Source organism: Carcharodon carcharias, chromosome 9 (assembly GCF_017639515.1).
Source record: "Carcharodon carcharias isolate sCarCar2 chromosome 9, sCarCar2.pri, whole genome shotgun sequence".
Taxonomy (NCBI): domain Eukaryota; kingdom Metazoa; phylum Chordata; class Chondrichthyes; order Lamniformes; family Lamnidae; genus Carcharodon; species Carcharodon carcharias.
Window position 1 is genome coordinate 26,663,645 of NC_054475.1, and position 27,934 is coordinate 26,691,578.

At 41.6% G+C, this 27,934-nt stretch overlaps 1 protein-coding gene across 1 annotated transcript in view; it reads left to right on the plus strand.

Annotated features, from left to right (window-relative positions):
* Positions 1-27,934, plus strand: part of LOC121282394 (cadherin EGF LAG seven-pass G-type receptor 2-like) — a 324,339-nt gene that overhangs the window by 226,271 nt on the left and 70,134 nt on the right. Inside the window, exon 9 of the mRNA XM_041196114.1 lies at positions 16,893-17,059. Within this exon, the coding sequence (XP_041052048.1) occupies positions 16,893-17,059 (167 nt within the window). The remainder of the gene's footprint in view (positions 1-16,892; positions 17,060-27,934) is intronic.

A 27,934-nucleotide genomic window follows, 5' to 3' on the forward strand; every position in this document is an offset into this window, starting at 1 on the left:
CAGTCCCACATTGCTGAGAGTTACATGATTTAAAACTTACAATCTTATAAGCATTTATTGGGTTTTATGTTGTAATATACATGCAGATAAGGCATCTTGTGCATGATGAGGCTACAACTGTCCAACAACAATTCTTCAAAATAACTTACGTACAATCCATTCTAGCCATCTGAAGTCCACACCACATGCAATATTTCTGGCTTCCATACACCTCTGCTTACTGCATGAAGTACATCCCGGGACATCTAGAATGCAAATGCAGCCGAAGTAGTGGGTACAGCAGATGACCAATATCACCTGGACGATACTTGGCCTACTGAGCTGTGAAGCCTACACCTAGGCCAATGTGTAACACTGCAGTGCGGATGAAGGCCTTGCACCCAGCACTCATGCTTGAGATGCACCTGCTGCCCATCATCTCCTTGTGGAATCTGATCATTGAGCCTCCCTTAAAGTCAAGCTTGGATGGGCAATGAAAGATACCAGGAGCTTCTCAGCATTTGAGCTTTTGACTCCTGGATTCTTATATAATGCAGCAGAGAAGGAAGAAGCCCTCCAAAGTATCACAAATCAGGTGGCAACCTTGCTCCTGTTGATGGCACATCAAGATGGACCTCAGCATGCTGTCCTCATTATTACTAGTAAGAACCACCTTCATAATTTTACCATTCTTTTTGAGCTCTCTTGTGTACAAACACACCAAGTCATGTACAAATGTAAGTAAATATATTTGAGAAGTGCTCAAATGTAATATATACATGTGAAACATGTAACCACAGTGAACCCATTAGTGCTCTTGGCGAGACAACACCCTTTGCTTTCGCAAACACCTGCGAAGTGCCTCCCATGTTGCCTCGGGAGGGGGTGGATGCAGGCTACTCACTTCTTGGCCTATACGGCAATGAGGAGCATGGTGGCCTGCCTCAATGTGTGGGCACCCATTCAGACTGCGGGCTCAGCATCTCTGCATGGGCAGCTATGGTCACTGGCGCTTTGATCAGATGAGGGCTCTGGTGAAGGGACTGCAGAGGTGGAGGAAGATGAGGTTGCAGAGAAGCTTTGGGTATCTTCATCCTCCTCAGTGTCCTGCACAGCCTGGGTTGGCCTTCAGATGGGATGGATGGGGCTGGCTGCTGGTGTGCAGCAGTTGTCCATTCCATCAACCGCTGGACCAACAGTGCGACTGTCCTGTTAAGGGTACGCAGCTCCTTCTCAAGGGTACGTGGATGTCAGTGCTCATACTCTGAGCAGACTGATCCAGGCCAATGAAAGAGGCTTGCACCCTTTCCCAGCTGTAACACTGTGCTTGCATCCAAGTGCTGCTGCCTGTATCTCTACGTGAGATTGGCCAATCCCTCATGGTCGGAACTCATGCAGCTGAGCCCTCGGGACAATATGGAGCTCATGACAGCGATGGACTGCTCCATTCTCAGTCCAAGAGCTCCCCCTGCATCAGGGAACTCCACCAGATGTCCATACATCTGCTCCTGATTGGGGAAATACTCAAAGCCTCAAAAGTTGACTCTCGAGGCGCCATGCTGCTGCTCGCTGGAGCATCATCGTGACTTTCCTCCCTCCTCCGAAGGGAACTGGATGTCTCTGACTTCAACACCCCCTCCTGCACTCTGGTGCTGTGCCCTTCATCCTGTGCCACCGGCTCTACACGTGCCACACACCCTTCCGATGTGCTAGAATCAGAGTTGGCAGTTTGTCGGCCAGAATGATGTGACCTTGGATTTCTCTTCCACCTCTTTATGCCGATGGATGATCTGGCCTGGGACGGGGAGTGGGTGGTGAACTAGCAGAGCTGGGACCTGTATGAAACAAAAGAGGAGTTATTTAGGTATGGCCCTTCTCATAATGAAAGCTTGCTTTGATGCTTTTAAGCATGCTCATGCTACCCATATGATGCAACCCCATCCTTGCACTCCCTCTCTTGCCAGCATCCCACTGTGCTCAGTGAAGTCACAGCATGACCTCCACCACTACCACCATGTGCCAAGGTGGTGGGAGGGAGGGTGTTGGTGGACTGGACTTCTAATCTAGTCCACCGCAACCCTGGACCGAAAATCAGAAACTCGGCCAGCCATCTATAAAGGTTGGGTTTGCGGAATCAAGTATTCTCCCAACTCTGTGCACCTGACTTGCGGGCAAAAGTCCAGGCTGTAATGTGGTGTTAAAATAGTGCGTACAGCTTTTCAAAGCATTTATTAAGGTGCTGCTTTGTTAATAAAATTAAGCTATGAAAAGAAATGTGGCAGTATGAGAGCAAATTGGTTTAAGGACAAAAAAAATCAAAGAAAACTGGCTGATGGATATTTCTTGGACTGGAGAGATACAAAGTGTGGCCTCACAGTGGTCAGTATATCTTTACTGAGGTTCAGTGCCCTGGCTGAACTCAGTGCTCCATTATTTATTTAAAGGCTAACATTTCGTTAGGTGACGTTGGCCTGGTGGGCTCCTTGTGTTTTGTAAAATTCTGCGATTCTACCTAAGGGTTTCACTATATTTTTGTTGTTATAAAATGGAAGATATTTATTTCCTAAGGATTGTTTATTTTGGGTAGACCTAGTTGACTACTCTCTGTAGATACTGTTCGTTTGTTTATGAAAATGAAAATTAAAGTTCAATGTTGTGCGAATCACAAGTAATATATTTGAATTTCTCCTAACCCTCAGACTACCAGCTGCAACTGAACCAGTGCAGTTCTCGTTTAAGCAGCAGAGCAAGGGTTAACACACACAAAATTAAAAGTATTGTAATCCATAGCGTAACAACAGGTTTCCAAGAGTTCTAAAAGTTCACAAATTGTATTCACGTGCATGCACACACACCAGTTGGGCGCAGAGTGAATGGTGCTAAGCAGTTCTCTAAAACCCTGTCGAAGGATCCAGTTACAATGCACCTGCCTCTTGCATGATGGAGTCTGTCTTACTTTAAAAACAACCCTTCAAAGAAAGCAAAATAAAACCTTGTTTTATCAGGAGAGAATGTTCAGAATGAGTCTCTGGATTGTTTTAGCACATACCTTTTACTTCAGATGGTAAGCAAGGCATACTATTACTGATAAAGACCTCAGTTTTGCCACTACTGACTCCATCAGCTTTTGCACCCTTGTAAATGACATCATTGTCATATTTCTCCTTTTCTGTAAACTTGCATAATACTTTGACAACATTTTATATGGATGTTTTCAATACTGAGCAGTCTACCAAATGGTCCAGAATTCTTTGAAAATAGAAGTAATGACAGTTTTGAAATAATAGACTGGCTAAATGCATCAAATTTGTGAGTGTAAATACAATGCATTTTAATTACAATATTTAACTCTTGGGCATTTCAATCTCAGGATGTTATTTGTCTTTTGCTGAGTTAGCTGATCTCAGTTGCAGCAGTAATGGGGCACAGTAATTGGCCTCAGTGCCCCCGGTTAAGAAACTGTTCCAGATAGCTACCTATCCACTAGTCCTTTTCGGAGAGTGTAACACGAGCTGGCAACAAGTGATGAGATTGGGCTTGATTGTGACGCTTCTCATGATTGAATAACCTGCAAATTCTCACTGTGTATGCATAAAGGACTGGGTGTGAACCAGCTTCTTTCAAAGTGAAGGAGAGAAAATTAAAGCAATAAGTCCTTCATGGACAATAATGAGTACCTAGGAATGATTCCAAAGCAGCATTCCACTTGAGTTCAAATAACATCATAACCCAGGAAACAAAAACTTGATCACTTTTATAACTAACATCAAACTTCTGCCTTTAACTACTCCAGAATCTATTATCTAGAATGTAAATTTTCAGCTTCTATTGCTGTAGATGGTGTGATCTTGATCACTGACGTATGACAATGTGAAAGATGAATGTGATGTCTATTCACTAGTAAACTACTAGGATGCTATCCAGCATAGAGGGTTTCTTACTAAAGGAGGTTCTGGGCAAAGCACAACATGGCCTATAAATTACACAGTGTAGCGCCTGTTTTTCAAGCACTATCTGGCATACCAGGTCCCCAATGTGGAAGGTAGGAAACGTACACATATTTGTGGCCAGAAGTGCTGAAATTAAAAAAGGGCAAAATAAGGGGGTCCAGGACTGACACCTGGAAGAGGGGCTAGGCTCTGCCTAAGCAACTAAAGGATCTAACACCTGTTTGAGAACTTAACCACAAAATTGGTTTGCCCTCAGGCTGGCTGTGTTCAGTAAAGCCAAATCTTGGAACATAGGACACAGGAACATAAGTTTTAGGAGCAGAAGCAGGCCTTTCGGCCCTTTGAGCCTGCTCTGCCCTTTGATAAGATCATGGCTGATCTGGTTATGGTCTCCGCATTTCTGTCTGCCTCCCATAACCCTTGACTCCCTTGTCTATCAAAAATCTAACTAACTCAATCTTGAATAAATTGAATGACCCAGCCTCCACTGCTTGCTGGGGAAGGGAATTCCGTAGATTAATGACCCCCGGAGAGAGAAAGATTTCTCTTCATCGCTGGCCTAAAAGGGAGACCTCTTATTCTTAAATTGTGTCCCCTCGTCTCCCCCTTAAAAGGAAACATCCTCCTGGTATCCACTCTATTGAGTCCCCTCAGGATCTTATATGTTTCAATATGATCACCTCTCATTCTTCTAAACTCCAGTGAGTTTTGGCCCAACCTGTTCAACCTTTCTTTATAAGATAAGCCCCTCATCCCAAGAATGAGTCAAATGAACATTTTCATAACTACTTCTAATGTAATTATATCCTTTTTCAAATAAGGAGACTAAAACTGTGCACAGTACTCCAGATGTGCTCTCACCAAGACCCTGGACAGGCCTTGTACATCTATTACTTACAAGATATGTTTTTGAAAAAATTCTCACTTCAATGTAGAGGTGGGAGGAGCAGGAGTGCTCCTAACCCCACATTTAAAGAACACAGACAACCAGTGTCCCCTCGCCCCTCTGGCATCTGATCCCCACTGATGTCCAATCCCCCTTAGCTTTTGATCACTTCACTCTTGGGCTCCCATTGCCCTTCCCCAGCCACAGAGTGTAAGTCTGAGGCCATCGTGCGGAAGCTTTATTGTGCTCTGATCATGCTGGACCTGAATTACTGTAACAAAAACAGAAAATGCTGGAAAAACTCAGCAGGCCTAGCAGCATCTGTGGAGAGAGAAACAGAGTTAACGTTTCGAGTCTGTATGATCCTTCTTCAGACCTGGATTATTGTGTTCAGTTTTGATTGTTGAGACACAATGGAAACATCCAAGCTCTGAAGGAGTGCAGAAAGGCCATGAGGTATCCAATGTCAGGATACTGAGTTATGAAGAAAGCTTAGTTAAATTGTTCAGCTTTGAAAGGAAACAGAAGCAAGGAGAGCATCTGGAGATGCATAAAATACCAAGGGAGATAGAAAAGTTAGTCCTGAACAATATTTCAAGTTAAATTACAGTTGCAGAATAAAGAATTAAACTGTGACAAAAGACAAGCTGAAGAGAATTTGGGTTGTACACATTTTTTTGTTTCAGTGAGAAAGCCTTGATTTTGGATCAGAGGCAGTAGGAATACATTCATGCTAAAGTGCCATGAAAAAAATCTGTGGCCACTTAGAATTTGGTCACTCTCATCTGTGGCAGCCATTAACATAATGTACTGTGTATGACTAATTTGAACAGCCGCTAACATGTAGCAGAGAAATATAGAAAGTCTGCCTTGTGTAGCAGAAAAATCAGGAAGGAAAGATGGGGTGGGGAAGAGCACAAGGGAAATGAAGGCTGGAGGGGCACAGCAAGAATTCAGCAATGCCATGTATTGGATTATTTGGGCTCAGCTCCATCTCTGATTAATAGAATAATTTATTTCTCCTTATGGTCACTAAGGAGGCAAAAATTAAGTTCAAGCGTTCTTAAGCCATGTTTCCCTGAAGTATTCACAATGTCTGCAAGACACGAAATTCTTTTGCAAACGAGCAGTACATCTTGAAGCCAAGATGTTGCTGAGTGAAAATATCAAACTGCTATCAGATAATTTTCTGAGATTAATGATGAAGCACTTTTAGTTGTCCAGTGGAGGGTTGGCTAATAGGCTAATGGAGGAAGTATTTGATATTTGATAAACCTGATTTTGGAGTGCTTCCTGCTGACAAAGTGCTAGGAACAATGACGTTTTTAATTTCTCCGGTACTGTCATTTTGATGGTTGCTATGCAGCCATAGCAAGTTGGTGATAGCATCAGCCCAATTCAGGAGTTGTTCTCGTGCACACACAGCTTCAATTGTATGCTAAGTGCATTCAGTACAAGGTCAGGTTTCCCCATTAAGGCCCTGATCTTTCCTATTAATAAGGTATGAGAACCCCACATCAGCATCTAAAAACATTAAAAAGAAGCAAACGGAGAAAGAAAGAACCTGCATTCATATAATGCCTTTTAAGACATCCCAAAGGTTTTGACAGCAAATGAATTACAGCTAATGAGAGCAAAGAAAAAAATCCATCTTTATTGAGACTACAAGCTTCATGCTTGTAGTCATTCAGTACCTCACCCAAGTTGACCACCCATCAAGGTTAAGCCTTGATGGTGAGTATGAGCAACTTATTTTACTTTGGGAAATAGCACAGCTAAGTTTAATCCTCTCATTAACTGATGTCCATGTACTTATACTTTCAGCTAACTTTTTTCCTGCCCCTGCTCCTCAAGTCCTGGGGGCGGTGAGGCTAAATTTAGCCCCCCACAGCCACCCAAACTGATGCAAATCAAACCTCCTTGTTATCTGGGTGGTTCCAAACTACACCACGTGGTGTATTTATCCACTGGGAAATATGGTTATTCTTAACACCAGAGAGCTGGGAAGTGCAGCATTAATTATCAGGAAGTGTGTTTTTTATCCAGAACACGATGATAAAACTCCAGAATCATTCAGCTGTCAATAAATACTGGCTCAGATGAAGCTCTATTAATTAAGCTGTTGAGCTCACCAAATTCACTTTTGCAAGAATTGGGGAAAGGAAAAGTTTTCTGATATTTAATGTTTCCTTTTCAGCAGCTGCTTCCATCCCATTCTAATTTTACAAAGCTGTTTGGTTTGATTCCACAAGCTGACCTATTGTATACTCAGGTCAAATGATTTGCCATTAATTGTAAGACAATAGCAGGCACTATGGAGATTCCCTGGAGGCGGCCACAAGTATAAGGAGTTAATGATTTACATCTGTGTTTGGGTTTTGTGTGTTGATATTGAGAAGTTTAGCTGTCCAGTTTCCTCTGCTGCAGCTGTTTGCTTTGAGATGTGGTGCTGCTGGTCGAGAGAGTAACACATCATTCTGAACAGCTTATACAGGGCCCGCAGTAGGAATCACATTCATTCTTTAGACAAGAGGACAGCCAGGTTAAAATATGTACTTACGGCCATTTATTCTGTGGGAAAAATCAAAGCAGTTGAAGATTGGATGCTGATTGTCAAGCTAATCTGAAGTGAGCAGTAAATGAGAAAAAAAAAATTCTGTATTGAACGTGGGTGTTGAAAAATCGTATTAACTAATCACTGTAAATGTGATACCTGTGGTCACCCTTTGAAACCTATAATGTGAAGAATTGGCTCAGGGAGAAGATAAGGCTCCCTCAATGATTTGGAAGGCTAATTTAATGGGTAATTGAGCCAAACAAACTAAAGAGAGCCCAGCTTGGATCCCAGTCTGCACTGAGTTAGCTAACGTCTGCTGGGGAAAGAGGGGGAGCTGCATTAGAGGTTCAGTGATGTGCTCACTTAATGTCTGGAATTGTCAATGGAATTAAAAGTGTGCGTGATTATTGACAAACTAATCTGAAATGTTTGTGTGAAATAACATTAATAGGGGAAAGGTTGCACTTAATAACTGTACTAAGTATTGATGAAGATTCCAGGGGCTAGATTTTATGGCCCCCTGCAGCCATGTTTTTGGCAGTGGGGGGCACGTATAACATATTGGTTGGCTAGCCTGCCACCTTACCACCCAACCCCAATCTGCTCCCCATAATTGGGGAGTTGGGGCTGCTGGGGGAGGATTGGGTAAGGCTTCCATGAGCTTGCCCGCTCTAACGTCTATTGCAGATCCTACATGGCCAATTATTGCTCACTTAAGGCCCTCAATTTGCCTCCGCTGCCATAATATGCTGGGCAGTGGCAGGCAGATGAGTGTGAGCGAGAGTCTTTTTAACAAAGCTGGTGAAAAGTCGGGAAAGAAGGAGAGGCACATCATTGAGGGGGTGCCGTGTGCACATTGAGGGCAACCCCCAACCCTTCTCCCAATATGTTACTCCCCCGCTCCCCCCCTTTTTGCGCCCCCCAACTTGGCTTTCAAAATCTACCTGCCCCACTCTCCTCACACTTCTCAATCCCTCCAAACCCCAAAAGCCTGGGACTTATCTGGATCTTGTGTTGATACTCCGTCTCCATTGGCCTCCTTGCAGTCCCAGCAGTGCCCACAACAGAGTTGTGGTTTTACCTAGATTGCTCGTGTTGCTGGCCAATCAGATTGGCCAACAGTTCTCGAGGGCGGAACTTCCTCCCACTGAAGGGCAGAAGTGCCACTCGAGCTCATTAAGGCTGCCTGGAGTGTGCTATTGCTTATTTAAAGTTGGTCGGTTTAGAAGCAACTTTTCTCCTTAGACCGGGGGTGGTGGGGGTAGCAGTATACCCTCTCATAAAATTCAGCCTCAGATCATTATTATTCAGGGTTTTCTGTTTAGCATTGTCACCTGACTGATTTTTGACTTTTTATTGTTATCTAATTTTGTTGTATCTTATCTAGTTTTTACCTCTTACTTGTCTAAGCTATTAGGCATATGAAATAAGAGCTGAAGTAGGTCATTCAGCCCCTTGAGCCTGCTCCGCCATTCAATAAGATCATGGCTGATGGGAACATGGAATTTGAAACACAAACAGAACAAGCCCAGTCTATCTCACCTTTCCTCATAAGATAACCCACTAATTTCAGGCAGCAATCTAGTAAACCATCTCTGAACCGCTTCCAATGCATTTACATCCTTCCTTAAATAAGGAGGCTAAAACTGCACACGGTATTCGAGATGTGGTCTCACTAATGCCCTGTATAACTGAAGCATAACATCTTTGCTTTATGTTCAGTTCTTCTCATAGTAGAGGATAGCATTCCATTAGCTTTCTTAATTATTTGCTGTACCTGCATACTAACTATTTGTGACTCATGCACTAGGACACCTAAATCCCTCAGCACCTTGAATTCTGCAGCTGCTCTAGTGACACACTGCTTTTTATTCTTCCTGCCAAAGTGAACAACTTCACATTTTCCCACATTACACTCCATCCACCAGATTTTTACCCTGTCACTCAACCTATCTATATACATCTGCAAACTCCTTATATCCTCTTCACAACGTACTTTCCTACCTATCTTTGTGTCATCTGCAAATTTAGCTCCCATGCCTTCATTCCCTTCATCTAAGTCATTGATATAAATTGTAAAAAGTTGTGGCCCCAGCACAGACCCCTGCGGGTCCCCACTAGTCACATCCTGCCAATCCGCCAAAGACCCATTTATGCATACTCTGTTTTCTGCCAGTCAGCCAATCTTCTATCCAGGCTAATATGTTACCCCTACACCATGAGCTTTTATTTTCCACAATAACCTTTGATGTGGCATCTTACCAAATGCTTTCTGGAAATCCAAATACAGTGCATCTCCAGGCTCCCCTTTATCCACAGCACATGCTACTCCTTCAAAGAATTCTAATAAATTGGTTAAACATGATTTCCCTTTCACAAAACCACGCTGACTCTTCCCGATTACCTTGAATTTCACTAAGTGCCAGCTATGACCTCCTTAGTGATCAATTCTAACACCTTCCCCACAATAGATGTCAAGCTAACAGGCCTATAGTTTGCTATTTTCTGCATCCCCCTCTTCTTGAATAAAGGGGTTATATTTGCTACTTTCCAGTCTGATGGAACCTTTCCAGAATCTAGGGAATTTTGAAAAATTAGCATCAATGCATCTGCTAACTCATTAGCCACCTCTTTTAAGACCCTAGGATGAAATCCATCAAGACCCGAAGACTTGTCAGCCCGCAGCCCCTGCTATTCTGTGACTCTCATTTCCCATATCATTATTATTATTATTATTCTCTCCTGCCTTGAATCTGCCCCTTGATTTGCTACATCTACCTAAGCTTGACACCTCACCCCCCACTTTGTTTAGTTTAAAACCCCTTCTGCTTCCCTAGTTACCTGATTCACAAGAATACTTGTCCCAGCACGCTGAACTGTCCCAGTGGTACAGCTCCCACTTTCCCCAGTACTGGTGCCAGTGCCCCACGAACAGGAACTCACTACTCCCACACCAGTCTTTGAGCCAAGCATTCAGCTCCCTAATCTTATTTGTCCAATGCCAATTTGCTTGTGGCTCAGGTAATAATCCAGGGATGATTACCTTTGAGGTTCTGCCTCTTAATTTGGTACCAAGTTCCTCATACTGACTATTCAGAATCTCTTTCCTTGTCCTACCTATGTCTTTGGTACCTACATGGACCACTATGACTGGATCCTTCCCACTGCAAGTTCCTGTCCAGCCCTGAGCAAATGTCCCGAACCCTGGCACCGGGCAGTTAACACAGCCTTCTGGACTCTCACTATTTGCTGCAGAGAACAGTGTTAATCCCCCTCGCTATACTGTCCCCTACTACCACTAAATTCCTGTTTGCTTCCCCTGACTCGAACGGCTTCCTGTACCATGGCTAGCCTGCTCATCCACCTTGCAGTCATTGCTTTCGTCCACACAGGTTGTGAGCACTTCAAACCTGTTTGACAATTGTCTGAGGCTCCTCCACTATTGTCTGCTTGGTCCCTTTATCTGCCTCACTCAAGGTTACATCCTCCTGTCCCTCATTGCTGACCAAAGTAGATGACCCTATTCTAAGACCATCTGCTAAACAAAGTGTCTGGCTTTTCTCTCCCCCCACCTTATGTTGCGCAGTGTCTGCAGTTCGGCTTTCAGATCAATAATCCTGATCTGGAATTTCTCTTCCTGCATACACTTTCTGCAGACGTGTTTGCCATGGATCACTTTGGTGTCCAAAAGTTCCCACACTCCACAGCTGCAACATAATCCCTGTCCTGCCATTGCTACTTATGTTATTTAGTTAACTTAATTTAATTACTCACTTAATTAACTTAGAATAATTCCTTTGTATACTGGACCTCTTCCCCCCCCTCCCGTGCATTGAATTCCCAATGAACCTAATTCGCTATTCACTCGGTCTCCATATCACTCTGGCGTCGTCACCTGTCTCCTTGTGCGCCCCTTACTGAATAGTCAGCCCTTCCCCGACTCTTCTTGGAATTGATGTCTTGAATGTACAAGTCATTTTGTTCAGAGTTATAATTTTTTTTTAGAATAGTTCATGCTCTATGGATCAATGTGATTAATTTTAACCTTGCCCACTCACCAGAAACAAAGCGGATGGGCAATTAAGCCAAATAAGTTAGTTACCCATTCAGAACTGATCAAAGGACAAGAATTACTTCCTACCCGGCTGAAACTCACCCCGTTGTTGAGCCAACTTAGACAGTAATTGGCAATGCCCAGGGAGATGAACAGTCCTTGACCAGACAGGAAGAATGTAAATGAGTTTGTAAAGAAAGCATTTTTAAAAATAATTAACAGAAATCTTATTGTTTAAAATATTAAACAAGACTCATGTATAAATTAAAATAAATTGCAATCAGGGGTCCATTTTAAAAAAAATCTTTGTTGTCTTGTATACCACAAGATCAGTATGCAAATTTACTTTGGTTTAAGAGAAAATTAATTTGCACACTCTGGATGATGAGGCCATAGATAGCCATGAAGGCTAGGGTTAAACTGAGCCAGCATAAATCCCTTTGAATACGAACATATGGAACTTTCTGAATGGATCATGCATTGGGGAATGGCTCACAACAAAACCAGTATAACAGAGCATTAGACAGAAACAGATTTATTTGAACCATATGGTGACAGATGCTACAGTGTGAAAGATTGATTAAATCTGCATAGTTTGCACATATTCTGGGAAAGTTCAGCAACACTGTCTTCTATTTTACTGAAGTAATTTATAAAACAGATACATAAGTCTGGGCATGAGACAGGTACAGAGATGCATCTCCCAGCCCAACAAGGAAATTTTCAGCCATTCCTGCCCTCCTGCCCTGAACTCATAGGATGCTTCCTCCCCCTACAGTTGGAAATTGTCCAGGCTGACCCTGCCAAGGCTTGAACCAGTCCCCGGGTTCAACAAGGGGACCAAGACAAGATTAATCTTTAAGAATCTTCCTCTTTAGGATTCCAAGCTGCTTGCTAAACCCAGACCCCAGTGGTAGGGTTCACATGCTCCCTTGTTTGAGGTTACTATGCCTCTTAGCATCAGCCTGGACTGAAACTCTCTGTTTAGGGAATTTTCTCTCTTTTCATGTCATTTGCAGTGTAAGGGAAAATGGAAATTCTGTACCTTACAAAGCAACAAGGTGACAGTCAGAAAGAATGGAGATGCAATTTAACAGGTTCTCCCATTTTCTTAGTGGTTTTATCAGTTTCTCAACTAAGGTATAGTAGAACTCCCATGAAATTTTGAGGTTTATATCTATCCAAAACAGAAAATTTGATTTTATTTTTTAAAGTATGCATAACAATGTTAACAACATTCAGCAGCACATATGATGAATTCCAATGTTCATTAAGTGCCATATAAAGCAATATATTTACAATTCTATACTTTTGACTACCCATTTTTTAATAATCACGTGCAAAAGTACTTAGATTCGATTTGTTTCTCTTAGTGGTCGCAGCATTTTGAGCTTTAAAACTGTAAGTTGGAGATAGATTGAGAATAGTTTTTTGATAAAATTTGTGTAGAACAATGAAGTTATGCTCCAAGTGACACTATGAATAAGAATTCTGGCTGTTGTCCATTTTCTCCACCTGTGATGACACTGGAATGGAAATTTAAGTTGGCTGTGAGGAAAAATTTGACATAAAATATTGGTTTCCAGACAGCCTCCAACCATCAGTCTTAAACCCTGGACTCTGGAATCAAATGAGTATTGAAAGACGCCAACAAGCATTTGCAATACTTGGCTCCCCAATTCACAAATAAAATGAGCATCATGACTTGTACATATAGGAATTATTAGATGAAAAAAGACCAAGGTGCATCTGTTTTGCCTTCCTCCATCTTGGTAGTCATATGATACAACTGTAATTAAGTTGTTGACTAATGCTAGTAATTAATCTCCTATTAATTAATCTACAGTGTACCCAGACATGAGGCAAGGAAAGCCCCCAGTCAAGGAAAACTTTGTGAGCCATAGGTCAAAGCTATCTGTCCCTAGCAAGCATGCTGCACTTACTTTATGCAATGTCACAATATTTTCTGTCACTGTATTATCTTCAGTAAGGCTTCTTTCAGTGGACTTCCTGTTGCAGTAAACTTATAATAGCCTTACTGAGTGCATAGAGTATAGCCAAGTATGCTAAGTACTCATTCTATGTTGCTGCATCTTCAATAAATCTAACATTAAGTCAAACATCAATTTGGCAAATTGAAATGCTAGTGTGACACAATTAGACTACTCTACCAATTCCCCAGTGATGGTGCTGAAATGTAAGCTAACTTAATATATGTTTATTACAGTGACAAAGGGCAGTCTTTCTTAATATATAAATGCAAAGTGACATTCATTGGGCAATCTAATTTAAGGATTGCCCTCACGTGAAAGCCCAAAGCCCCATCAATGTTTTATCTGGCACATGCTTTAATTTTGCATTGGAGGGTTTCTTGTAATAGGGTCAAAGGTGAATGAGTGAATTATTTTCGTTTCAGCTTCAGGGCCAAGAGTTATATTTGTAAACTCAAAGATAAAATGATGCAGTTCACTACACAAGCATTCCCAGGGGCAGAAATTTTTTACTTGGCGGGTGGGAGCACGCCTGACCCGCTCGAGCGTGAAATGACGCAGGTTGACGTCGGCCGAGTGTGCCAACGTCAGTGCACAATAGCTCGGTCGGCAGGCGCGTGCCGGAGTCTGCAGCATGCCCACCGACAATTAAAAGGCCTGTTAAGGCCATTAAATAATTAATTAATTTAAATTTTTTTGCTGCCCGTCCAACCTAACTATTGGCAGGCGAGAAGGCCAAGCGGCCTTTGCATTTCTTTGGAAACCTCACCCACAGGCGGGATAAGTTTTCTAAAAGCAAATAATAATAAAATAAAAGTTTTAAAATTTAATTAATGACATGTTCCTGCTCATGTGACAGGGTCACTTGAGGGGACGTGTTTTATTACATTTTTATTTTCTTTTTTAAAAACGCTTCATCTCCCTGAGGCAGCTCACTCCTGCGCATGTGTGAAGCTTGTGCTCGGCCACCTCGCCCTCCTCTCCCCCCCCGCCCCCCCCCCCCCAGGCAGCACTGAGCGCTGCCGCTCCCGTTTCACTCTGAGTGGGCCTTCATTGGTCCACCAGAGTGAAATGTGGTCCAGTCCCAATCACAGGCGGCAGTCGGCTTCCCAACCACATCCCGCCGAGCCCGCCCACCAAGGGAAAAATCCTGCCCCAGGATCTCAGCACCTCAGACCCAACTTCTACCATATTGTTAGACAGAAGAAGCACACGCTGTCCTGTAAAAACTGTAAGGGATTATATAGAAAAAACACTTCACCACCTATGATTGAGTTTCTTTCCTGGCTTCTCTTTCTCCTGCACTCCTTTCTGTACAACACACTAATAAAACTAACTAAAACGCTGCAGGAAAACATAAGCCTGTGTACATACACAATTGCCTGGAGCAATATCAGGAAATGGAAACTTGGGATGTGCACAGAGGGAATGCTGTTCTGTTGTACTTTGTCGCCTTATTTAAAAAAGATGAGTGCATCAAAGTAAGTGAAGCAAATTCGAGTATAAACAAATGAATTCAATTCATTTTGCACCTGGAAGACAGCACAAAAAAAAAGTGAAGTGATGCATTTTGGAAGGAAGAATGAGAGGAGGCAATAAAAACTTTTAAAGTGGGTAAAGAAACAGAAATCTTTGAAGGTGGCAGGTCAGGTTGAGGAGGAGGACATTGTTTACGTGGTGAGATATTATGATCAGGTGTGTATGACCTGAAAGGATTGTGGAGCCAGATTCAATAGTAACTTTTCGAAGGAAATTGGATAAATACTTGAAGGAGTAAAAATTGCAGGGCTATGGGGAAACAGCAGGGGAGTGGGTCTAATTGGATAACATTTTCACAGCACCAAAGTGGCAAGATGGTTAGAATGGTCTCCTTTCTGTGCTGTAAGATTCTATACCTTCTGAAACTTGCACACATCTTTCTTTCTCTGATTGTCTTTTTTTTAGTTTTTAACAATTTGTATACCGACCAAGGAGAGAAAAGGCAGAGCTGCGTCTTGGAATGTCTTCTTATGTTCCACTCAGGCTCAATATTAGGCTACGTAAGGATCAGGCTGGATGTACAGTGATCTTCCTCTGCTGGAGCTCAGTCAATGAAGCATCTCAATCCCAATTTTAGAATGCCTCTCAAAATCATTAAAATACCATATTCATTCCCTACAGTAGGTAACCTTAAAGTTTCATTTGGTGCTGAAACTTGAGCAGTTTTGCATTGCAAAATATTCATTTGCAGCCAAGTGTTTTCAGACTTCCCAAGCTCATTTCACTAAGATTAGACACTTACATGCCTTTGGCTTTGGTTATCATTTTGTAAGCAGTAAATGAACCAAGCAGACCCCTGCTGCACAAAAAGATACAGTTCTCTACTCTAATTGCTCCATTTTTGATATTAGGCAATACAGATTGAGAATGATTCAGCTTTCAGTGCATGCCTCTGCTTGAATTATGTCCCAGCCAAGTGAAGCAAAAGTCAGCCAGGGTTTCTTTTCCTGCTAGTCATCCAGCAGCCTCCCCTGGAATTGCTTTTGTATGGACATCAGGAGAGTATAATTATTGGCTGCAGTACCCTCCCTGTAGAATTGCCTGACAATGATACTCTTGCCACATGAAAAATAGTCAGTGGGATGAGGTTCATCAAGAAGGCAACACTTTCAGAAGAATGGGAAGAGAGGCCCTTGTCTGAAAAAAAAAAGGAGGCGGAATGTATTTCTTTACTTCTAGGTCACTTGACATAATTCAGGTATGCTTTCTGACAGAGATGTGAGAGTTCAAACTGGACTTAATGTTCTCCATGAGTGCCAACAGTGTTGTGGTTCAAGAAGGATGGATTGCAGGGTTGTCAGTTTTGGCCATTTCCCCCTATGATAGAATATGTCTTTCACCAGGGGCTTTCTATGCATGAAATAAACTCATTGCGCCTAATTTCTAACTGATTTATCGCTTCTGTTCTTTTATTTATTCAACCTTCGTACGCAGTATCATGAATCTTGGGCCTTCACCTTGGTTTGTTAATTCAAACAAAATAAGTAGTAGACAACTGTCATAGATGAGCTCAGCAGCCACACACCAGTTTGAGATAACAGACTTGTGTTAAGCTAAAATAAAAACAAAAAAATGCTGGAAATACTCAGCATGTCTGATAGTATCTGTGGAAAGAGCAACAAAGTTAACAACACTTAAGGTCAATGACTTATCGTCAGACTGTTAAGCCAAAGTGGATGTAGGCAAGTTAATATGCATTGACTGTCAGGCCTCTTACATTTTCCCCAATTTCAAAGTATATCTTCTGAAAGGTTGGAAGAATTTGCAGCACATGTTGCTCTATGAAGAAGCTCTTATAATTTGTGGATGGTTTATTTAGGTTGCTAGTTATTAATAGTACTGTGGATTGAAATGTAACTTTACAGTTTGTTTAATATTTCATGTAAACTTCCCAGAAGATTATAGCAGTGAACTGATTTTTTTTTTTTTGGCCCAGTAATGGCCAGTCCCCAGCGGTTCCTGGGCAACAGCCTTGTTTCATGGAGTAATCTTGACAGCACAATCACTTTGCCCTGGTACATTGGGCTGATGTTCCGTACACGGCAGGCAACTGGCATCTTTATCCAGGCAGACGCCGCTCAATTCTCAACAGTCAGCGTTCAGGTTGGTAATTTCTGACATTGCTACCTATTTTTAAAAATTTAACAGATTATTTGTGTGGAGATGTATATATTTTTCCTGTGTTAACCTGGAAGAAACCTCAAAGACTAGGGACTTAGGTGGGACAATACTTCAGACCTTTTGAAAATGCCTCGAGTTATTTTTTAATGATTAAGTCAGCAATCAGGAGGAATGCTAGCGTGTTAAAAATGAAAACAATGATAAAAGAGTGCAAATGTTTCAAGAAAATATTTGTACAGTGGACAGTCCATATTGTATTTGTCTGTCTAACTCTTAGACTGCAGCAGGCCAAAGGAAATTGCTTTTGCAAATTTTCAAATCATACTGTAGTACTGAAACAAGCATTAATATTGCATAATGTCAGGAGCAGTTTCATTAATATAATATTAACCATAGAGTAAGCATTAACACAACACAATTTTAATTCAAAGTAAGCCCCTTTCCATTACTGAACTATATAATCCGTGCTGACAATCCAGTGCCGCACTGAGGGAATTTTGAACTGTCTAAAAGTGGTGTTCTTCAGATCAAGGATTAGATCAAAGTCCTTTCTGCCCTCTTAGGTGGTTCCAAAAGAGCCCATTTTACTATTTGAAGGAGAATTGGGGATTTTAAACCCTCCTACCACAGTCCAACCTCTTGGCCAATATCTAGCCCTCTGTCATCAGCAGAAAAATAGTTTAAGTAGTCATTCATCTCATTGCTGTTTGAGGGACCTTTCTAGGTGCAAAGTGCTGCTGCATTCCCTACATTACAACAGACACTGCACTTGGGAAAAAAAATTAATTAGCTGGGAAGTGGTTTGGAATGTCATGGGGCTATGAAAGATATATAAATGCAAGTTGTTTCATTCTTATAAATAACATCGACATTCATTATGTACTCTAGAAGGATCAAGCCTGTTACTGACAGTTATGGAACGCAACAAAATTCCATTGTAGTAAATAATATGTTACCACATGGAGAAATGACTATTATAATGATTCAAATATTGTACAGATGTGAAGCTGAATTATTTTATTGTGCTGTTTATAAAATCATGCTAAGTTAATGTGCAAGATTTTATTCAAAAATGTTTGTGTAAAATTGAATTTGGTAAATGTAGTTGCTAGCATGTGAGCTTATTACACTTTGGTACATTTGAATGTAGTCATTACTAGAACAAAAAGTTGACAGATGTGTATTCCAGGTTGTAGGGAAGAGGAAGTTTGTGCATTGTACTGAGGACTAAATCATTAGACTGAGGATGTATGTGTAAACCTCAAAACTCCACTTATCATTTACAGAATTGGATAGTTTAAAAATTATTTGTTTCAAATATGTACTGAATATATACTTTGTGATATGCTGCGACAAAGAAATTAGACTAAAAGTGCAACAGGACACGGGACTGTTATAAGTGAAATAGCAGGAATACCAAACATTTGATCATTTTTAATTGTAAGGGCAAAATAACACGAAGTAGGTAAAAGTGCTGTTCGGAATATGCTTCTTCCAAATTTTTATTTTTGACTTTATTTTGCATACTTTCTGCCATTTTGAACCTTACCATCATTCTGGCTTTTAAAATCAAAAGCAGTTCCTTCTAGACAAATTAGAAATACTTTTATCCTCCTTATCAAGTCATTGTAGGAACTTTGCTGCAACTTTATAGGGTATGTTTCCTTTCATTGGGAATCTATCCCCAGATAACTTGTGATCTGAAACCTCTTATAATGCATAGCCACAACAATCACAGTCTCAAGCATATCCACTGGTCAAAATTTTGTATCACATTTGTTCTTATAGACAGCCAGGCATATTGTTTTAACGGCTTTGATACATTTGTTTTAAAGTAGCTTCAGGAAAGATAAGGATTAGTTTGGGTAAAGGGGCACACACAAAAAATTAACCTATCCTTCCATCATTTAGATGCTGATTAATCTGCTGTACACTAAAATACTTTTAATAGTTAAAAACACCAGAAGCTAGAAAATACTGTAATGACAATTAATGCATGTTTATCAGATTCATTTGGAGTTCATCTATTATTTTAATGGAGATATTATAAGCCGTCTAAAATAAGCAGGTTAATCCCTAAATAAATAATTGACATGAAGAATGTCATAAGAATACATAGTTTATCTCTTTTTTATTGCCAACAGTCATTTCTGGCCATTATTGCAGCTTTATGCCAGACAACAGTTTTATTTTCTTACGCTGGAAGCATTTTTTTGAAAGAGGCAAGAAAATATGGTTGATGGGAAAAAGCACAGGGAGCTGCATTTTGTGCTCTCAGGTGGATGTGATTGTCTCTGATTGAGGTTTGCAGTCACTTACACGTTTGGCGATTATTATTGCCACTCCTCACACGGATGTCCGTCATTTTAATAGGGACAGTGGGGCCTCTGTCTCCACTTACTGCACAGAGATAGCCACCATACTGTGAAAGCTCTCTAAACTAGAGAACATCACCCAGGTGCCATACTCATCCACAAGGAGGCCAAGAGTCTACATCATGCATCAGTGCAGCAAAACCCCAATCTTTTTTCAAATTAAGTGTAACACCTTGCACTCCAGCCCCTCTCACTTTATTTCTAAACACTGGCATTTAAAAAATGCAGGAATATTCCAATATAAAACAAGTAAACGTATCCATTCCTAGGAACATCCTGCATGCCTTACAAGAAACGCTGAGCCAGTCTTGAGGGAAATTTACCTTCACAATAGTTTGCCAGCTGAGACACGGGTTGAATGCTGGAGGTTTGTTTTAGCTTTTGAAGATGTGGAAAATGGAAGGTAGTGAGTTGGCTGCCTATTAAACACCCTACCCAAAGTAAACGAAAAGGAAAATCAGGCAGGGGATATAACTGATAGCCAATCCATTCCTGCCTATTTACTGCTACCACAAAAATCACAGAATCACAGTGCAGAAGAGGCCCTGCGGCCCATCGAGTCTGCACCGACACGTGAGAAACACCTGACCCACCTACCTAATCCCATTTACCAGCACCTGGCCCATAGCCTTGAATGTTACGATGCGCCAAGTGCTCCTCCAGGTACTTTTTAAAGAATGTGAGGCAACCCGCCTCCACCATCCTTCCAGGCAGCGCATTCCAGACCATCACCACCCTCTGGGTAAAAAAGTTTTTCCTCACATCCCCCCTAAACCTCCTGCCCCTCATCTTGAACTTATGTCCCCTCATGACTGACCCTTCAAGTAAGGAGAACAGCTGCTCCCTATCCACCCTGTCCATGCCCCTCATAATCTTGAACAAATAATTGAATTGGCCAATCTGTACCCACCTGTTGTGGATAAAATCTGAATAAAACCAGCTGTAAGTATGAATCTCAGAAACGTTCAGCTCATCTTAAAACTACAACTGATTTAATGTAAATTCGCTCTTAAAACTGCTCTGATTAGTTAACACTGACAGCCGTTAATTCCAATGAAGAAATTGACATGTGGGTTGAAAATGTCAGTTCAAATGACAGACAACAGCACATATAACTTTGTGGGGGAAGAGCAGGCTACTGATGAATTTGCTGCACTTATTTAAATTACGTTGTTAGTTGGAAACTGAAGAATATGATATATAAATTCTCAGGATATGTTCAACATTTGAATTTCCCCTGTTGCTCATCCAAATCGGATATGATATGATGACAGCTAAGTGCTGTTTTAGCAGAAGAGCTCACTAAAAAGATTAGGAACATGAAATGAAAAATGAACTGTTCTTTTAATGGAGCCACCTGTCTGGAGACCATTTGATGATGATGTATTGGCAATTTTACTGCTTAAATGTGTAGGCTGATATCAGTTTTATTCATCATATAAAAAATATACTTTTTCTAAATGAGAAGTGCCAGGATTGCCACTTTGGAACCATGCCAATTTGGGGAGTTATAGCTGCCAATTCTGCCCTGACTCAGCCTGAGGAACCTAACACAGTTTTCCTGATGTGTGTGAGAAACACTGATGGAAGCAGTAGGCCATTCAGTTCAAATCTTCATAGAAGTTAACGACCTGAGCAAATTAAGCTTGTGCCACATTCCACATACTTGGTGTCAGCTGTTGGTAGCACTCTCATCTCTGAGTCAAAAGGTTGTAGGTTCAAGCCCCACTCAAAATCTGAGAAGAAAATCTGGTTTATGCTGCAGTGTGGTAATCAGGGAGTGCTATATATGGACATGCTGTCTATGACACTATTTCAAAGAAGAGCAGGGAAGTTACTCCCAGTGTCCTGGTCAACATTTATCCCTCAATCAATATCATAAAATGGATTTTCTGAACTTTATCCATTTTTGTTGGTGAGACCTTGCTATGTGTTTACTGGCTGCTTTATTTTCTACATTGCAACAGTGACTACGCTTCAAAAAGCATAAAACACTTTTGCTGACTGCAAAGAGATTTGGAATCATTAAAGGCACCATATGAGTGCCCGTCTTTCTTTTACTTCAAAATAAATCCATTTAAACAATTTGAAACAGACATTCGGAACGAGGAATAGGCTTAAGTTTTAAATAATAAAAACATACATGGAACATGACAGTTCTATCACTGCAAAAATGCAAGGCTTCTTATAGATACGTGGGATAAATAATATGATGGCAGCCAACTGACCACGAGAAGCCCAGCCCAGCACAGAGGCCTCAGATACTCAACATGCCTGAATGTGGTAAAAGACTTTGATTTGAAATAGGGCAATTGCCTCATAATTAGGTTTGATTATCAGAAGGTACTGTAGAATCATTGTGAGGTTGCCTTTAAATTTATATGAAGAATGGAAAAGCACTGGGACCAAATGAAATAACCAAAGAGATTATTGAAGGAACAGGAAAGCTAGGAATTGAAAAACTGACTTTTTTCACCAACAAGATCGACAACACTGGTATTATCTGTTAAGATCTAACTAGTTCTGTTTTTATCGCTTTGCCAAAGGAACCTGGTGCAGTAAAATGCAAAATGCCTCAACCAATCAGCCTAATGAGTCCTGCACTCATCCTCAGAATCCTAATGGCCAGCGATAGAGAGAAAATTAAATCAGAGATTTCAGACACTCACTGTGGCTTTGTAGCAGATAAAGGAACAAAAAAATGCAATCTATCTTTTAAAAACAAATTAAGTACATCTGCCCTTGTCCTTCTTGTAATGGATACACCTTCTCCACCTCCAATTCCACATCCTTGGTGCCGCACATTGTCCCACACAAAGTTCTGGCACAAAATAGGATTCTAGCTGCCCTCTACTGGTCAGTGATGCCATGATGCATCCCTGGTTCTTGGAGCACATAGTGAATGTTGCAGCTGTACATGAACTTGGGTTATCATGCTGTTTGATGTGCAGGCATGGAGAGCTTAAGACTCATGTTACACATGACCCTTAACTGCCTGAAAGAGGAGACTTTTTAATGTCTTGTTTGACTTAAATCTTGCTCTTAAACACTAGGGAGTAGGCTATGAGGAATAAATAGAATACGAACCATCTCTGATTTGTAATGACACTTGTCTGACATCCAATATTGGATGAGCAGAAATTTTCTCCAGTTAAGTATTGGGAAGACCAGAGCGAAGGGGGACAAAATTGGACAGCCTCTAAAAATGGATGCAAAAATCGCAGTGTGTGATTTTGACGTGTACATGCAGTGTGATGCAGGCAGCATGGCAACATTGAGCTGCCTGCTCATTAATGATTGCTGCATGCAGCCAGCCCTAGCTGTCCTGTTCATTGGCTGCATGCATCAGCAAGGTGGCCCAATAGCATTACTTGTGAGTGTTACTTGAAGTTAGCCTGGACCTCTTAAAGAGAGAGTGCATTGTGGCTGCTGGAGGTGCTGAGATCCTTTGGAATAATGCTGAGCAACTATAGCTGACCATGGGAGAGCATGTGGTACTGTGTTAAAAGCCTTGGTGGAGGTGGAAAGGATGGGAGACCCTGCAACTAGAATGGGTTGGGGTGGGGGCAAGAGGGCCCTCCAGACACACGATGAAAAGGGGACAGATAGTCATAGAAGTAAATGACAGGCGTTTAGCCCCGAGGTCTTGGATTCTGTGCATTAATAATTTTAATGACCTCAAACAAGTGGTCAAGGTCAATGAATGAATCTTCAAGTGTCACATCCAACACCACTCGCCTCAGCCACTGGTTAACTCACCACACTCTGATCACTTCCCTATCAACAATCTCTACCAATCAGAACTCACACCTAACATTCATTTGCTTCACTTCACCATCAGGTACTTAGCAATGTTGCAAGCCTAACACCCACATCTCCTGAACACACTGCCATCTATTCAATCATGACATTAACCCAAATTGGATCACATTCACTGACACACTTCTCTATCTCTCTCTGCTACAGCCATTGGGTTAGCATTTCATAGGAGCACCAGAACAGGCAAAGGCACATGGAAGACAGGCTATAAGGAAATATGTAAGGGTGATTAGTTTTTTGTGCAACGTAGCGTGACTTCATTGATAAATTTGGTTTGTAATGTGTATTTTTGTTGGTTCTTATCTGTGTGATCAAGAGAATGGTGTGATGGTCCGTAACAGAGGGAAGATCAGTTGTGAGCTGTTGGCAGAATTGGGGTTCCAGTTATTAGTATCGCAGTCAGATTAGTTCTTCATGTGCAGTCAAGGCAGAAAGTGGCTGCCTAGTGATGTGACCTCCCTTACTCTTGCTCCTCTTCTTTGTTCTCCTTTTCCTCCTCCTTATGATGCTGCTCCTCAGCTTTTCATCTGACAGGTAGTGGCAAGGGCTGTTCCCTCACTATGGCAAAGTTGTGCGGCATGCAGCAGACCACCACAGATCTCAGGACACTCTCAGCTGAATACTGCAGGGCTCCTCCAAAGCCATCCAGGTAGCGGAACTGTTGCTTCAGGGCATCACTGGCCTGTTCTTTAAAATTTCTTGTCGCTGTTCTCCTTCATCTGGTTTATAATGGGAAACATTTGGATCTACAGCATCTACGAGCCAGATTATATTGGTTCTCATCATATGCATGCTGAGTATGCGTGTGTGCATTCCAAATCAGAGGGCAGAATTTTGCCCTTGGCGGGGATGCTTGGCAGGGGCGGTCGGGAAGCTGACCACTGCACCGCGATGTCACACTAGAGGGCCAATTAAGGCCCACGCAGCGTGAAACATGAGCAGCAGCACTGAGCACTACCGATGGGATGGGGGTGGGGTGGAGGGAGCTAGCCGGCCCAGCGCGAACTTTGCTTATGCACGCAAGTAAGCACTGCATAATCTCCCTGAGGCACGGAGCTGCCTCAGGGAGATGAAGAGATATTGTTACAAAAAAATTAAAATGTAATTAAACCTGTCTCTCATGTGACTGTCACATGAGCAGGGACATGCTATTAATGAAAAATTAAAGTTTTTATTTTATTTTCATTTGCTTTTGAAAACCTCATCTTGCCCGTGGAGCCAAAAAAATGCAAAGGCTGCTTGGCCTTTATGCCTGCCCGCCAAACATTAAGTTGGACGGGCAGCGAAAAATTTACTTTGATTGATCACTTAATGGCCTTAATGCCGTGCTCGTCGGCCGAACTGACACACGACTGCGCATTGACATCGGCATGCTCGGACGTCATCGCACATCATTTCGCACACGAGCGGGTCAGGCGCGTGCCCGCCCATCGATCGAAAATTTCTGCCCAGTGTGATGAGCCATGTGGTCAGCAGATAGCTCTTTTCATCCAGTAACCACCATCTAGATTGGAGTGATGCCTGAAATACAGTTGAAACACTGACTGCCACAGAGTGAACACTTCATGACTGTTACCAGGATACTGGACATTGGTCTGCATGATGGCAGCAGTGGACAGATTTCAATGATGACCTCCTTAGTGAATGACAAATGTCTAGAGAATACAGGCCCAAGCTCCTCAATCTCTCCTCCTAGGACAATCCCGCTATCTCAGGAATCAGTCTGGTGAATCTCCATTGCATTCATTGCACTATGGCAAGTATATCCTTCCTTGGGTAAGGAGACCAAAGCTGTACCTCAGATGCATCCTTACCAGGGCTGTATACAATTGCAGTAAGACATCTTTACTCCTGTACTCAAATCCTCTTACAATAAAGGCCAACATACCACATGCCTTCCAATTGCTTGCTGCATCTGCATGTTAGCTTTCAGTGACTAATGAACAAGGACACCCAGACCCCTTTGGACATCAACATTTCCCAATCTCTCACCATTAAATAAATACTCTGCATTTTTATATTCCTACCAAAATGGATAACTTCACATTTTTCCACATTATATTCCAGCTGCCTTGTTCTTGCCCACTCACCTCTCCTCTCTAAATCCTCTTGAAGCCCCCTTGCATCCTCCTCACAACTCAAATTCCCGCCTAGTTTTGTGTCATCAGCAAATATAGATTATGATTAGCTGGGGCCCAAGCACTGATCCTTGTGGTACCCCACTAGTCACAGTCTGCCAGCCTGAGAATAACCCATTATTTGTTTTCTGTCTGTTAACCAATTCTCAATCTATGCCAGTATATTATCCACAATCCCAGGTGTGCTAATTTTGTTTGCTAACCTTTTGTGTGGGACCTTATCGAAAGCTTTCTGAAAATCCAAATACACCATATTCACTGGTTCTGCCTTACCTATTCTGTTAACTACAACCTTGAAAACTCCTTTCATAAACCCATGTTGATTCTGCCCAATCCTACTATTATTTTCCAAGTTTCCAGTTATCACATCCTCTATAATAGATTCCAGCATTTTCCCTGCTATTGATATCAGGCTAACAGGTCTGTAGTTCCCTGTTTTCTCTTTCCAGGCTTTCTTAAGTAGTGGGGTTACATTTGCTACCTTCCAAATTCGTGGGAACCCATTCCAGAATTTATGGAGTTTTGGAAAATGATCACCGATGCATCCACTACCTTTACACTCACCTCTTTCAACACTCTGTGATGTAGATCATCAGATTCAAAGGATTTATCAACTTATAGTCCCATTAGTTTCTCTAGTACTCCATTTTTTACTAATTCTATTTTCTTTCACTCCCCCATTCTCTCCAGCCCCTTAGTTCCTCCGTGAAGGTAGATCCAAAATATTTGATCAGTTACTCTGCCATTTCCCTATTCCCCATTATAAATTCTCCTGTCTCTGCCTGTAACGGGTCCACATTAGTCTTTGCTAATCTCCACTTTACATACTTATAGAAGTTTTTACAGTCTGTCTTTATGTTTCTCGCTAGTTTACTTTCATATTCTGTTTTCCCTTTCTTTATCAGTTTCTTGGTCCTCCTTTGCTAAATTCTGAAATGCTCCCAATCCTCAGGCTTACTACATTTTTGGTAACTTTATAAGCCTCTTTCTATGATACAATACAATCTTTAATTTTGCTTGTGTCCACTTTTCCTGTTGGTTTTTATGCCCCAAAGAAGATATATTTGTTTTTAACTACGTATTAATTCTTTAAATGCTTGTCACTGCCTATCTACCATCATACCTTTTAATGTAGTTTCCCAATCTACCACAGCCAACTTGCCCCACATAGCTTCATAGTTTCCTTTCTTTAGATTTAAGATCACTTTCAGATTTACTGTAAAATTTATCTTATTATGGTCACTCTTCCCTAGAGGCTCTTTTACAACAAGTTCGTTAATAAGTGCTCTTTCATTGCATAATACTGTATCTAAAATAGCCCATTCCCCAGTTAGTTCCTCAACATACTGTCTCATATACCAGAAATTTATCCCCTACAGCATTAGTGCTAATTAGGTTTGCCCAGTCTATGTGTTGATTGAAGTACCCCAAGATTAATGAATTACCCTTGTTGTATGTACCTTTAATTTCCTGATTTTTACTGGGCCCTACATTGCTAATACTGTTTGGTGACCTATGAACAACTCCCACCAATGCTTGCTACCCTTTGCTGTTTCTTAGCTCTACCCAAACTGATTCTACATCTTGATCTTCCAATCCAAGGCCCTCTCTCACTAATGTATTGATCTAATCCTTTATTAACCTCCTTATCCTTTTTGCTTTTCCTTCCTAAATATTGAATACCCTTGAATTTCAGTTCCCAGTCTTAGTCACCTTGCAGCTACATCTTCGTAATGGCAATTAGATCATAATCATTCACTTCTATTAGTGCCATTAATTTGACCACCTTGTTAGACATGCTGCATGCATTCAGAGAGAGTGCCTTCAGTTTTTCCTTTTAAACATTTTTTCGATTTTTGACCCTATTGATGCCTGCTTTTGTTCCACTGCCTTCTAATTTTGCTTATTACTTTTCTTCCTGCCATCACCAGCTTTGCTTGTCTCCTATATGAATTCGCTGTCAGGTTCCCATCCCCTTGCCAAGCTAGTTTAAACCCTCCCCAACAGTACTAGCAAATATCCCTATGAGAATATTGGTCTCAGTCCTTTTAAGGTTTAACCCATCCTCCTTGTACAAGTCCCACCTACCCCAGAGCTGGTTCCAATGCCTCAGAAATCTAAAGCCCTTTCTCCAGGCATGCATTCATTTGCACTATCTCCTTATTTCTGTACTCACTAGCATGTGGCACTGGGAGTAACCTTGAGATTACAGCCTTTGAAGTCTTACTATTTAATCTCGTTCCTAGCTCTCTCAAATCTGCTTTCAGGAACTCATTTCTTTTTCTACCTATGTCTATGGTATCAATGTGGATCACAACCTCTGGCTGTTCACCCTCTCCCCATAAAAATGTCCTGCAGCTGCTCAGTGCCTTGATCCTAGTACCAAGGAGGCAACATATCATTTTGCAGTCATGTCTATGGCTGCAGAAATACCTGTCTATCCTCCTAACTATTGAATCCCCTATCACTATTGCGCTTCCACTTGTCTTCCTCCCCTCCTGTGCAGCTGAGCCAGCCATGGTGCC